At 46.1% G+C, this 14,277-nt stretch overlaps 2 protein-coding genes across 3 annotated transcripts in view; both read left to right on the top strand.

Moving 5' to 3' along the window:
* The window catches only part of LOC119399222 (caskin-1), a 512,467-nt gene that overhangs the window by 337,512 nt on the left and 160,678 nt on the right, over positions 1-14,277 (top strand). The window lies entirely within an intron of this gene.
* Positions 6,976-14,277, top strand: part of LOC119400422 (protein AATF) — a 99,695-nt gene continuing 92,393 nt past the window's right edge. For both annotated transcript variants that reach the window (XM_037667447.2, XM_037667446.2), the window contains exon 1: positions 6,976-7,173. In XM_037667447.2, coding sequence (XP_037523375.1) covers positions 7,059-7,173 — 115 coding nt within the window. In that variant the 5' untranslated portion in view covers positions 6,976-7,058. The remainder of the gene's footprint in view (positions 7,174-14,277) is intronic.

The raw sequence follows: 14,277 nt of genomic DNA, 5'->3' as shown, positions 1-14,277 counted from the left end.
CTTTTTAATGTTGTGGGAAACCTGGTGGACACACGGAATAACCGCGAACTTCTTCCTTTCTTGTTCATCCTCTCGGGAAGTGGGAAGGTCTCACGAGATGCCCTGAGATTCCTCAGGAGCTTTTCCGCTACCGACATGATTAAGAGCTTCGGATACCCTGCTTCTAAAAGCCGTGTCATCTGCTGGTTCAAGCATTGGTCCATTTGGTGGGCTTTTAGATTTGTTGATGATTTTTTGTTTCTTTTAGAATGTGACCCAGCAGTTTTTAATCAGGAATCAGAAAGCGTTCTTTCTGTTGCTAGGAGTTGCTTGAATCCCTTACTAATTACTTATGAACTTCCTAGCCACAATAGCATTTGTTTTCTAGATATCTTCTTTGAAGGAAGCCACGTATGCTGGGGCTATGAACCCTGGGCCAATAAACCTGCCCTGCCGTTCAGGTCAGCCCACTCGAAATTAGTGAAGAGAAGCTGTCGCGAACCTCTGCATGAAAAATGCTTTGGAATGTCTTTCGCGTGCAACAGTTTACGAGAAGCCTTTATTGGTATGCAACAACACATTGTTTTGAGTATATATATTCCTTCTTGCAAGTGTGCCTCACTCGTTGCCCTGAAATGTCGTGGTTTGTTTTCTGTTTCTCCATTTCACAGTGCTGGTGTTTCTCAATGTTATGTGCAGCTGTCAAATTGTTAAAATCAAATGTTCACCTTGCCTGTGGTGTGCTATGGCCAGCTTGTTACAGTAAAAAATCGAGTCCAATAATTCCCAATGCATTGCATTTCTGTGTCATTCTTTAAAACTAGATTTTTACACTGATAACTGCCATACTTGTGTGCATCAGAGCAGTGACTAAGTCTACACATTAACATCATATATGAAGTGCCTTTTTTCCTTCCGTGGTCCAACTCTAGGATTGTTCTTTTTTCTATAATTTGTAATATGAGTTTGCTTGGAGCATTACTGTCACTGGCATAATCATAATATGCTTGTTGATGTGTCATGCTGTGTTTATATAAATATATGCACACGTATACATCTTTGTGCCTTCATAACTTGCGATGAATTGCTGTTTGTAGTTGTGTAAAACCTTGTGTACCCCTCCTGCGCGTGCCCTAACTTGGGTCTGCAGTATTTTGTAAATAAAAACAATTTGCTCTCTGGCATTGACGCACAGTTTGTCGCTTTTGGTCCTGCAACATTGCTCGATCGATTTATTGTTCGTCTGCCTGCGACGCGCGACTGAAGAATGGATACGACACAGGCACGTAGCCAGGATTTTTTTTCGGGGGGGGCCCAAGGCCTAATTATTCGAAAGAAAGTCTTTTCATGGCAAAAAGAAAAAAAAAGTTGCCCGGGAATATAAAAGGCTGGACGAATTTCGGGGGGGGGGGGGGGGGGGGGCCCCCCGCCCCCCCCCCCCCCCCTTGCCTACGTGCCTGATACGACATACGACCAGCCCGCGGGCCACCGTTCCAGTGTTTTATATCAAAACAACCTAGTACTGTGTCTGATACTGGAACGATGGCCGACGTGATGTCGTATACGTACAACGCTTAATCCAGGATGCGGTCGACATTGGACGCATTCTCACTAAAGTACTAACTTCAACTCGTCCAGCAGTTTCAGTTTAATTCCAGTTACTGAACTCAGCTGACTTCAGGCCGGCAGCGATCAAGCGCGTCCGGTTTCCAAAACAGGTTCTTTGGGAACGCAAGAGGCTTGAGAATCTTTGGAAATATTACGTACGCCTCCAGCGAGCTGTGTATAACTGAACTTCACCGTCATAACACCTGTCCCCACGACGGCTCGAACTTCTGCGTGCCGTCGAGCTTGCTCTCAGACCCTTTCCTGGTCGCGATCAGGGCCCATACGGATTGAGTTTGGCTCGGAGGTTAGCCAAATCGCGATGAAATGCGACCATGCAACAGCACTTCCGACTAAGTCGGGACCAAACCTGCGATCAAATGTGCCCGTGTCAGCCCGTCGGCGCTGCCGGGTCCACGCTGCGTGACCGTTTAGGCCACGGAATCACGCGTCCACGCTCCGCACAGCTGTGCGGACAACAACGTGCAACCCATGTGCAACCCCTTCGCGCAAAAAAAAAACAAAAAAATAAATAAAAAGGAAACGGAAATGACGTCACGAAACAAACAACAAAAATGCGCTCTCTCTGCTGCAAAAAAAAAAACGGAAATGACGTCAGGAAACAAACAACAACAACAAAACGCAAAGTGGCTCCGCCCCCGTTCCTCAGTGCACCTCCGAAAAGGGCGACCCGAACTTTAGCTGCTTTAGCCCCTTAGCAGCCAAGCTCAAAGCGCCGGCTCCCGCGTGGGCCTTTTGCCGTGAACTCCCGCGCGGCGCCGCTGCTGCGCCGGACCCGTTAGAGTCACTAGAAAAATTTTCCAGTGACTCTAGGACCCGTGGGCTTTCGGCGCTCGGGAAGCGCGCGGAAAGCGAGGGGCGTCTGCTACGCGCTGTAGTTTTTTGCGCCGCGTTTCCACACAGGGCACTTGAAGTCTACTTAACTTTTATAATGCGGTGCGGAATGGAGCTTATCCATCTTTAAGCGTTGTGTTAGTGCTGGGGCAACAACAGAATGCAAAAAATCATGTGTCAAGTGGCATCAGCGTGGCCTAGTTCCGGTCACAGAGTTCGAGAACGTTGGTGCGCGTGTAAAGCGCGCAAAACGGACACGCACAATCAAAGAACGAAAAAAAAACTTATTCGCATGAGTAATCGGGCAATAGCATCACGCATGCACGAATTAAGAGTAATAAAAAAAAGTAAATTGCACGCGCAGTCAGCTGAAATACTTGCGCGCAGTGACCGCTGCACTCTACGAGCTTTTTACTCATGTTCACCACTGGTTTGCTAGCCATATGCACACCGCTTTATTCGACAATTCATTAGCCTCCACTAGCGCTTTATTATGGACGGAGCACACCGGGAAGACGCAAGGGAAACAAAAAAAAAAAGTAGAGACGGCCATACGACCGCAATGTTGTTGGGTTATTTTTGCTCCTGAGGTAGCGTACAACAAGGCTCACTGTGCGCAAACATTCGAAAGAAAAGCAATGCCAGGTAAACTAACCTTATTCCACAAGTTTTTGCCTAAAAGGCGTAATATAGAAAATGCTTTACAAATATCCAGATATCACGAAACAAAGTTACAAATGCCCCCGTTCTTGCTGTACAAGCTGCCTGAACGAAAATACGGTAAGAAATGGACAAATAGAAGTGTAATATCTCAATCACTTCAGAAAATTGTTCAAATGCAAAGATCCCTTATGTACCTATAGCCTGAAAAATGCAGCATGCGATAATATATATATCACCACAATTTCGAGTCTGCTCATCTCTTGAATAAATATAAAGAGATGACCAGACGGGTAAAGCAAGCCTCCTTTGTCCTGCAGACGCGTGCAATCAGCTGCTCTGAACTGAGAATCACGTTTGTTTTCGGGCGATCGCTCGTAACATGAAGTGAGGCATACACGATGTTGCACTGTTATCGTTTCATTTTCTTTGGTTTGTCTATTTTTTAAGGCTAAAGCCTTAGATGCCTCATCAAACAGGAAAATTGACTGTTAGTGTCCCGCGTAGCCAACACGAGTGATGCACGAAATCATCACGCGATGACGTCGACAGAACTTGTGACGTCACTATGACGTCATTCAACGTGACGTCATATGATGACGCCATCATATGACATGGTCGCTTTGCATTGCCTCCGTGATTGGGGGCCGATCACGGAGGCAATGTAAAAGCAGGTGAGGTGCAGAAAGCTTGCAATGCCTTCGATCCTGTCGGCAGTCCGAAACCACGTTATGTACAGAAGAAAGCTTTCGGAGAGGGGCGGGGCAGGTTCAATGCATCGACTGACGAAAAAGATGGCTTTCGTTTTCGAGTCGTCTCATGCGAATGCATAAGAGACCATGTTTTTTTTCCATGTAATTTTTTCGCCTACATTTTACCTATGCGGTCAGTTCTTCAAAATGTATGGGTAAGTCTAACATGTTGACATCGATATTGGTGACCACCACGTTTTTTATAACCTTACGGAAACAAATCGTCAGACCACACATCGTCAGAATTATTTCTGGCTACAGAAAGCAGGTTTACGCGCCACACACCATATTATTATTGTTAGTCGTTACGCAAATGGCAAGCATGTGAAGTTAGTGATGCCATGACCTATCGGTCGTGTTGGGCATACGTACATTCGTGCCCCTCCGTGCCAATTTTCGTGTATACCAAGTGAACGAGACGCGAGTTACGCGAGTAATTTTTTTACTTTTGGTACCGCGGCCACGCCGACTGACAGATTCGGCTTCGCATGAAATGGCTTGAAACAGCAGAGCGCCGGAGGCAGTTTTGTAAAACAAGTCGAATGCACGAAATAAAAGATAGGATATGAAGGGTGCAAATAGCATGCATGATCGTGCATATGTGCTACGTTCTCCTGGTTAACTCCAGTTTATTCTCTCCTGCAGCAAGTTTACGTTTGTCGTTCCACACGAAAGTAAGTTAAGCGCCTTTTCTCACGATGAAGTGCGCGCAGGATGCGTTCCTCAAACAGCCGCGGAAGTGTGGACCAATGCGCTGACAAACCAGATGAAAGGATATATACAAAATCCCCGTTTCACAACACACAAACTAACAAACGCGTTCTCTGTGTGATGAGTCGCTGCAGTATTATATTGCAGTGACGCAGTATTAAATATTGCCCAAATTTCCGCAATTTTAGCTAAGAGCGGCCAAAATATCACGCGCGTAGCAGACGCTCGCCGCTTTGACGCGGCTTCCGCCGCGGAGAAAGCCCACGGGTCCGGCACGGCAGCGCTGCGGCGCGGAAGTTCACCGCAAAAGGCCCTCGCTCCTCCAATGTATTCGCGCGGCCATGCGCGCGGCGCTTTGGACACTCCCCCTATTCTAGAACACTATAGCCAAGCCAAGGAGTCAAAACCATAGAGTTTCCTATAGGTACGGTCCCTAGAATATACTGGCTAGTCTGCCGTCTCCGCTCTCCGCCGCGTCCTCTCGGGGATGCCTGCGGCGGTGGCGCTGCGCGCAATCGGAGTTCCTTGAGCAGACGCCCCGCCCGCGACTCTCGCTTACGGGTGGGCTGGCGGAGCCATTTACAACCGCGCTCTCTCGTTTGCTTACCTTTTCACGTCGAAGGCCTGCGGTGTTTGCTTTTATTACAGAACGTGACATTGAGTACAAAACATGTGCGGTGGGAGAGCAGTCGACAAACTGACATTGAACGACACATCTGGTTGAATATTTCTTGTGCCGCGAATGAGTATTTCTTGTGCTGCGCATCGAGCCTATTTCCCGTTCATTTCGGCATGCAACAGTGTCATTAAAGAACGGACCTATATATTTTCAGTGGAGGAGCCGAAAACCAAATACAACGCACATTATGAAAGCCAAAACCCCTTTCATTTTATAGTTTCGAACCTTGTGGCAAGGTACTCGTGGAAAAGATATACACCATATGTCTGTTCTTCGGCTGATACACATGGTTTTGATCTGGCAAGCTTCTGCTGTAAATGTCTCTGCCTGTTGGAGGCGCAACTTATTTGTGGCGTCATTGTAGAGCTATATTATAGTGCCTAGAATATACAGTATATCCTAGGCACTATAGCTATATAGTCTCCCGGCTGCCGCCTCCCTGGACCGCAGCAAGCTTGGATATATATACATATATATATATATATATATATATATATATATATATATATATATATATATATATATATATATATATATATATATATATATATATATATATATATATATATATATATATATATATATATTGTCACGTGGTCGTGACGTCGACAAAGGCAGCAGTCAGCAAGTCGAGATGAAACTCTTTATTAGGTCGAACTTGTGGCCGAGAAACTGAACGCTACAGCAATACACTGATAGCGGCGGAAAGAGCGTCGACCGTCGATCAACTGACAAGCGGTCAAGCGCGTCGGCTTTTATACAGTCGCTATCGAACTTTCTAGCGATATCTGTGGTTGTTGCGCAATCTCTAGAATAAGCTCGAGTGTTCGCGTCTTGTGCGCAATCTTAACAAAATGATCTACAATAACCGCGAAGCTTCTCGAACAATGAGGCGCAGTTTGCGCTGAGTGTTGCTGACAGCCTTTGTGGGCGAAAAACCGAATATATATATATATATATATATATATATATATATATATATATATATATATATATATATATATATATATATATATATATATATATATATGTTGCAGGACAGTAAATAGATCTAATAACACTTTGAGCGAAATCGCATGAAGTTAGCTTATCGTTAAAAAAAGTCTTCTCCAACATTACAATGTCTGTAAATAATATACTCACCCATTCTGAGAACTGCATTGCGTTTATTGTCTCCGTAACACATCGAGAACCAACCTTTATAATTACGAGACTTAGCACACTAAATATATCTGATGTAACGTTCTTACTCTCAGAGTCAGAATTGTTTGCTTATTAAAAACTGATCTTAGAAATGTTTCGTACCTTCGTAAGGACAATTTAACAGCATATATATAATGATGGCAGTCTTGTGATAACAGTAACTGCTTAAGAAAAAAAAATAAAAGCCAATTTTTGGCCCTTTGGTTTTGCTTCGAGTAACTTCGCGCTCTTAAATGAGCGTCTGGATCCAGTACACTGACTTTAGTGTGATCACGGCAGTGTCCAGACAAGAGACTACGTTGAATGCAATGTTTGGTCGTTTCAAGATGTTCCAGTCTCTGCCCACACGAACAGAACGAAAACGTGGAGTTCATGCGGGAGCGCAAAATAAAAGGCAGAGCGCGACACTCCACCGATTTCTCCTGCGCGACATGCACCGTGCAGGCATGGTGCAGGCGCTCCGATGGACCGCAGCGCCCCCTGCGCAAGCATCAGTTGCGCGGACGCGGCCTTGCATGGGGACGGCGCGGAGATGGCAGACTAGCCCTGGAGCTGTTTTGCATGTTTTGGCTGCTTCGGCATGCACGCTTTGGCATAGCACTAGCAGTGCAGGTATGAATCGCGTTCTCCCTGCCCCCCGTACGGACAGTATGTCGCTTTTAGATAGCGTGAATGAGTTGATGAACACAGCGCCAGCGCTCGTGGATCCGGAAGATGACATTCACGAAGGTAAGATGACCCGCCACGGCGGTCTAGTGGTTATGGAAACTCTATGGGTTATGGTGCTCGACTGCTGACTCATAAGTCGCGGGATCAAATTGTCCGCGGCGGTCGCATTTTCAGTGGAGGCGGAAATGCTTGAGGCCCGTTTACTTATATTTAGGTGCACGTTAAAGAACTTTAGGTGGTCGAAAATTCCGGAGCCCTCCACTACGGCGTCTCTCGTAATCATATCGTGGTTTTGGGACATAAAACCCCAACAATTATTACACTCACAGCGTCTTCACTTTGGGCGTCAGATACAAAGGCAAGGCTGTGAACAAACGGGCAAGGTTCTGCCTGGTGTTGCATAAGTCTCTTGCCAGGCACAGAACATCACAGGCACAGAACCATCACAGAACATCTGCAACACCTGCTGCGATGCTTTTGGCAACAGTCCGTGCCAAAAGTTATAAAAGCAAATTAACTGCTTATCTACGGAAGGATAGGTCAACAGAACGTCTTGGTCTAGGAACATTCTACCGATGAAAGGAGTGCCTGGAGCCATCAGGTCTATTCTGTAGAAAGTGCCAGGTCTGCTTAGACGGTCCGATGCAATGTAAGCGGCAATACAGTGAAACTTTAATTAATGCATTGGGTGACCACCAGCGAAATGCTGGGCACGCTGACGGGGGATCGTTAACATTCGGCGATAAATGTTCACTTGCAATATTTTGTCATCTCTTAGACAGGGAAGTAAAGTTGAAATATATTTCTGTTTGAAGAAAACTACTTGTACATCACTGTAACGTATGCTCCAACATGACACAGAGTCTACATAAACACATCGAAACATAAGAAGAGCCAACTTTAATACTTCTTAGTTCATCAACCAAATTGCTGAAGTCGATTGGAATGTGGTTATGTCAGCAACTGATCCAGTACTAGCCTTCGAACAATTTAATAACAAAGTTACAACCTCATACTTGGAGTGTACGAGTCTAACACAAGTTACACACTGGTTCTCGGCTCCGAAAAACCCATGGGTAACAAGAGCCCTCTTGCAAAGTATAATAAACGTGACAACCTTCATACAAAAGTAAAGTGCCTGCCTTTCAATGTAACATTAAAGAAACATTTCGGCGCGCACACAAAAGACGAAAACGAAAGGCGAGAAGACAAACGGGCGCGAACTCACAACTAAGTTTCCAAGAATGTCCTCAAACCAACTCGCCCAGCTCTCCATACTGTAACGTTAAAGTCGCGATACACGGCTTATTCGAACACACTTTCCAGACTTTCGAAAGAAGCCTAGCGCTCCCACTTTGAAGATGCAATAATTAAACACAAAATTGACACTCGCAAAACATGGGATACACTAAGGTCCTTTCTTCATTTGTCTTCGCCTAGCTGCAATCTCAACTGACTGGGAACAAGGGTGGTAACGGAAGCCACTGATATCACAAATGAGTTCAATGCTTTCTTCTGTCCTACACATGATCATTCACGCAGCAGTATACCTCAGTCACCTCTCAGTCAAGCCCCTCATTCATTTTACTTATATCCCACATCACCCAAAGAAGTATCCGATGCAATCAGTACTTTACGGACTACTAGTCCTGGTCTTGACGATTTAGAACCCTCTAAAATCAAATTAATATCCCCTCACATTGCAGATGTGCTCGCACATATCTGCATGTTTAAAACAGGTGTTTTTCCCGACGATTTAAAGCACAGTAAGATAACTGCCATATTCAAAAAAGGTGACAAAGAATTAATACCCAACTATGGCCAATCTGCATGCTACCCTTTTTTAGTAATATCATTGAGAAGCTACTTGTAAACTGCTTAACAAATGACTTCCAGAAATTCAATCTTCTGTCACCTGAACCACATAGGTTTCGTAGAGGCTACTCTACTGAAACAGCTATATTATCATTTACTGACGAAATAAAGCATGCCCTTGACAACAGCCATACTGTCGGCTCAGTCTTTGTAGACTTTGGTGAGGCATTTGACACCATCTGTCATAACATTCTATCTCATAAGCTAGAAGCTCTGGGCATTCGCGGCCCAGCACTTTCACTCATTCACAGCTAACAGAACGCAAATTGTAAATTTCAAAGGTTCACTATCACATATTAAATCAATCACAATGGGTGCCCCACAAGGCTCGCTTCTAGGTCCCCTCTTATTCCTCGTATACATCAACAATCTGTCTAACCAGCACCTCATCCATTTTATATGCTGACGACACCACTATTTTTACTTCTAGTGAATTCATGAATACGATAATAACCTCACTTAACTCTGACCTGAGCAACCTATCTGCTTGGTGCATAAGAAGCAAACTTTGCATCATTGCATTTAAACCCAATTCATGATTTTTCATACAAATAAATGTGTCATTCCACCTGCCCCACCTTCAAAATCATCTTCTTTCACCTGCACACCAGGTCATCTTCCTTGGCGTCTCAAACTTGATCGTCATCTTAAGTTTAACCTGCACACTGAAATTATCTCAAAAAAGATCGATTTTGGCACTAGAGTACACGCTCGTTTTTCCCACAGCACATAAGAACATCACTTTATTATGCATTCATGCATTGCCACCTACAATACTGCATCCCCGTCTGGGGAAACACATATTGTCGCAACGCGGAAATAGCAAGATACAGGACCACGTTGCGACTATGAAAGACAAGTTGGTTGTATTCAGATAATACAAGAGCAGATGCATCAACGTAGTCTTTCTCAGAGAGCCCAGAGCTGCAGCTCATGCTTCTAGCTTCTTTGACCTCTGTCGTCCTGCCGTCCTCCCTTCCAAGAAAGCATCGTCCCAATGCTTCATTGCCACGGCAGCAGGGTTAGTACTCACTGGCAGCCCATGAGTTCATTCGGACAAATAGGGCTGCATCCGAACCATGTGAACAACTTCGGGTGCATGCCTTTGACGCCTTGAGCAATGTTTACTGTCGGGAACAATGTCATAGTTAACATCAGTGAGACGTCGGAGGACTTTATACGGCCCGAAGTACCTCCGTAATAGCTTCTCTGAGAGGCCACGACGCCGAACTGGGGTCCAGACCCAAACTCTCTCTCCCGGCTCGTAGTAGACTGATCGGTGACGTAGATTACAGCGCCTTGTGTCATAGTCCTGCTGGCGACAAATACGTGTGCACGCAAGTTGTCGGGCTTCTTCAGCAAGCTGAGTTATGTAGTCGGCATCCATTTCGACGCCATCGTTTTCATGTGGCAGCATAGCGTCGAGCATGGTTGTGACTTCGCGGCCATGGAGAAGACGGGACGGCGTCATGCGTGTTGTCTCTTGCTGTGCCGTATTGTATGCGAAAGTGACATAAGGCAAGATCTTATCCCAGTTCTTATGCTCCACATCAACGTACATGCAGAGCATATCAGCAAGTGTCTTGTTTAGCCGCTCCGTGAGACCATTCGTTTGTGGATGGTATGCCGTTGTACGCCGGTGAGATGTGCCGCTAAGCTTTAAAACTGTGTGTAACAGCTCGGCTGTGAATGCTGTTCCCCTGTCAGTTATTACTACGAATGGAGCACCATGCCTCAGCACTACATTCTCTATAAAAAACCGGGCTGCTTCACTTGCCGTGCTTCTCTTCGGAGCCTTGGTTTCGGCGTAGTGAGTGAGGTAGTCTGTGGCTACAATTATCCATCTGCGACCCGCAGCCGAAGTTGGAAATGGGCCTAGGAGATCCATTCCAACTTGGGCGAATGGAGTTTCTAGTACATCAGTAGGATGTAGGAGCCTTGCTGGTTTGACGGCTGGCACTTTCCTATGCTGGCATTCAAGGCAAGTCCGAGCGTACTGTTGAACAGTCACCGTCAGTCTTGGCCAATAGTACTTTTGTCTCACTCGGCATAGCATTCGTGTGTAATCCAAATGACCGGATGTTGCTTCATCATGGCACGCCTGTAGTACTTCTCTCCTGAGCGGTGTTGGAACGACGAGTAAGTAGGTGTTTCCATTCGGTGAAAAGTTCATCTTATATAGGACGTCGTTTCGCAAGCAAAATGATGGTACTCCTCTTGCGAAGAGTTTTGGCACAGCGGATGTGCGTCCCTCCTAGAAACCAATAATGGATTGCAACTCGGGGTCTTTGCATTGCAGCTGTGCGATTGTAGTCGTGTTGACAACACCGACAAAGGCCGCGTCGTCGTCATCTTCAGCATTTGCATGTTCAAAAGGCGCGCGAGAAAGACCATCAGCATCAGTATGTCACTTCCCTGATTTGTATAAATAGCCATGTCGAATTCTTAAAGCTTAGGACTCCAGCGCGCCAGTCGTCCTGATGGGTCTTTTAAGTTCATCAACCAACAAAAGGAGATGGTCGCTGACAACTTTAAACGGGCGGCCGTACAAATATGGGCGAAACTTTATAACAGCCCACACCACCGCAAGACACTCTTTTTCAGTGGTGGAATAATTCTCTTCTGTGCGAGAGAGGGTCCTGCTCACATAAGCAATTACTCGTTCGGCGCCATCTTGCCACTGCACGAGTATGGCTCCTAAGCCGATGTTGTTGGCGTCGGTGTGAACCGCTGTCGGAGCGTCATCGTCAAAGTGTCCGAGGACTGGCGGCTTTTGGAGGCGTTGCCACAGCTCGTTGAACACTTCCTGCTGCTCTTCACCCCATACGAATGTGATGTCTTCTCTGGTGAGGCGTGTCAACGGCGAGGCAATGCGTGAAAAGTTGTGAATGAAGCGTCGGTAATAGGCGCACAGTCCTAAAAATCGTCTGACTGCCTTTTTGTCAGATGGTGTGGGAAAACTTGCCATGGCAGCTATTTTGTCGGGGTCAGGCCGCACACCTTCACTGCTGACAAGATGCCCCAGAAACAGAAGCTTTTCGAAGCCAAAGTGACATTTTCTGGCTTAAGCGTTAGTCCAGCAGATCGTATTGCTTGAAATACCGCATGTAGTCGCTTCAAGTGCTCGTTAAATGTCGCGGGAAATACGACATCGTCCAAATATACCAGGCACGTTTGCCACTTGAGGCCTGATAGTACGGTGTCCATGAGCTGCTGAAATGTTGCGGGTGCGGAGCACAAACTGAAAGGAAGTACCTTAAATTCATAAAGGCCATCGGGTGTCACGAATGCTGTTTTTTCTCGGTCTCTTTCGTCGACTTCTATCTGCCAATATCCGCTCCTTAAATCCATCGACGAGAAATAACGTGCATGCCGTAGTCGATCGAGGGAATCATCTATACGAGGTAGCAGGTAAACGTCTTTTTTCGTAACCTGATTGAGCTTGCTGTAGTCCACGCAGAAACGTAAGGTGCCGTCTTTTTTCTTCACTAATACTATCGGCGGTGCCCAAGGACTCTTCGACGGCTGAATAACGTCATCCTGAAGCATCTTTCGTACCTGACTTTCTATGGCTTCACGTTCCCGCAGAGCTACTCGGTACGGTCTGAGTACAAGCCACAAAGTATGGCTGTTTCTTGCGCGAGGAAATAATGAGGGAAGGGGTCCAGGGGAGCGCAAACTTTCGACTGTTTATTCAAGAGACAGTGCAACCAAATATATAGGCACAGACATGCGCAGCAAACTAGGCACACAGCGAGCGCATACCACCCTAATCACAACCTGTGATCTATGAACTTGCGCTCTGCCTGCGAAAGAGACGATGAAGTGTCACTTATACACATGGAACCTCGTGCTTTGATATGATATGCCTCCAACAACTCTTGAGCCGTGGTGTCCCCACTTCTACCCAGAATCTGAATCTTATTCAAGCACGGCTCATACTTATGTGAACTGCAGTGGGTCGGCAAATGTGCCCCATCTTTACCTTTTAGTGAAAGCTCGTGTTCCCGCGCACGCTCATTCACGCACCTTCCCGCCTGGCCGACATACGTTTTGCCACAGGATAGCGGAAATTCATACACGACACCGGTGGCATATTTTGTGTACGACTTGGCGAGCTTCTTGCCGCAACCACTTTTCTTGCCCCCATCAGATAGGATACGTGGGCATAGCTGAGACAGCTTCCGCGGCGCAGAAAAAACAATTGGCACGCCATGTCTGTTAGCAACCTTCTTTAGGTTGTGTGCCACCCGGTGCATATATGGTACGACCTCAGGTCTCACCGTTCTCCGCTCTTGCTCTACCCCAGAACCGTGGTGTTCACTCTTGAACTTCTGGAGGAGCGACTCGGCGACGGCGATGAGGAGCGTGCGAGGGAAATCAGCCAAGGACAGACGATCCAATTGGTTTTGAAAACCCTTCTGCATCACGTGTGAGCACGACCTTGCAAGTGCAGACTCTAGGCAATGTTTAGCTATAGCCCTTTTCACAGTTTTGGAATGCGCCGACTCATATGGCAGCAATTCTTTTATAGACCTAGGTGAATAAAGCCAACAGGTGTGACACCTCTGCAGGGTAATGTTCAAGTCTAAAAACTGCAAGGAGCCACGAACCGGCAACTCGTGTGTGAACACCAATCCCTTCCCGAGTCGGCAAAAGGCCGCTAACACATTGTTAACAATGGGATGATATGCAGCGGTTGTTAGTTGCTTTAAAATAATCAGAAAATCGTCAACGTACCTAAAAACTTTTAAAACCTCCCCCCCCCCCCCATTAAAATGCTGGTGCAAGGCACGGTCAATAGAACATAAAAACAAATTGCACAAGACAGGAGCGACACAAGAGCCTATGCAAATGCCTTGTCTTTGGACATAAAAATCTCCATTAAAACTGATGAAGGTGACTTTGACATAAAACTTGAGAAGGGACATAAAAGCTTCTACAGTCATTCCCGCGGCATTCCGGAAGGCAACAACACCACTCTCGTCTATGCAACGTCTTACACATGAAAACAGTTCGCCGTGCGGGACAGAATAAAACAGGTCCTCAACATCAACCGAGAATAAGTACCCAATCGAAGGGTTCGTTTGAAGAAAGTGGGTAACACACGAGGAATTTTCCGTTCTAAACGGGTCATTCACTGCAACCGAGTTTAGCTGCCTCATTAAAAACTTACTAATCACATTCTGCCAGGTACCCCGTTTACTCACAATCGTCCTAAAAGGAATGTCCGGCTTATGCGTCTTGGCCATGAAGAACACAGAAAGGGCGTTGTTCTTGCTAGTTCCA

Source organism: Rhipicephalus sanguineus, chromosome 7 (assembly GCF_013339695.2).
Source record: "Rhipicephalus sanguineus isolate Rsan-2018 chromosome 7, BIME_Rsan_1.4, whole genome shotgun sequence".
NCBI classification, from domain to species: Eukaryota; Metazoa; Arthropoda; class Arachnida; order Ixodida; family Ixodidae; genus Rhipicephalus; species Rhipicephalus sanguineus.
The sequence above is the reverse complement of the archived record's forward strand: the minus strand, read 5'-3'. Positions and strand labels throughout refer to the sequence as shown.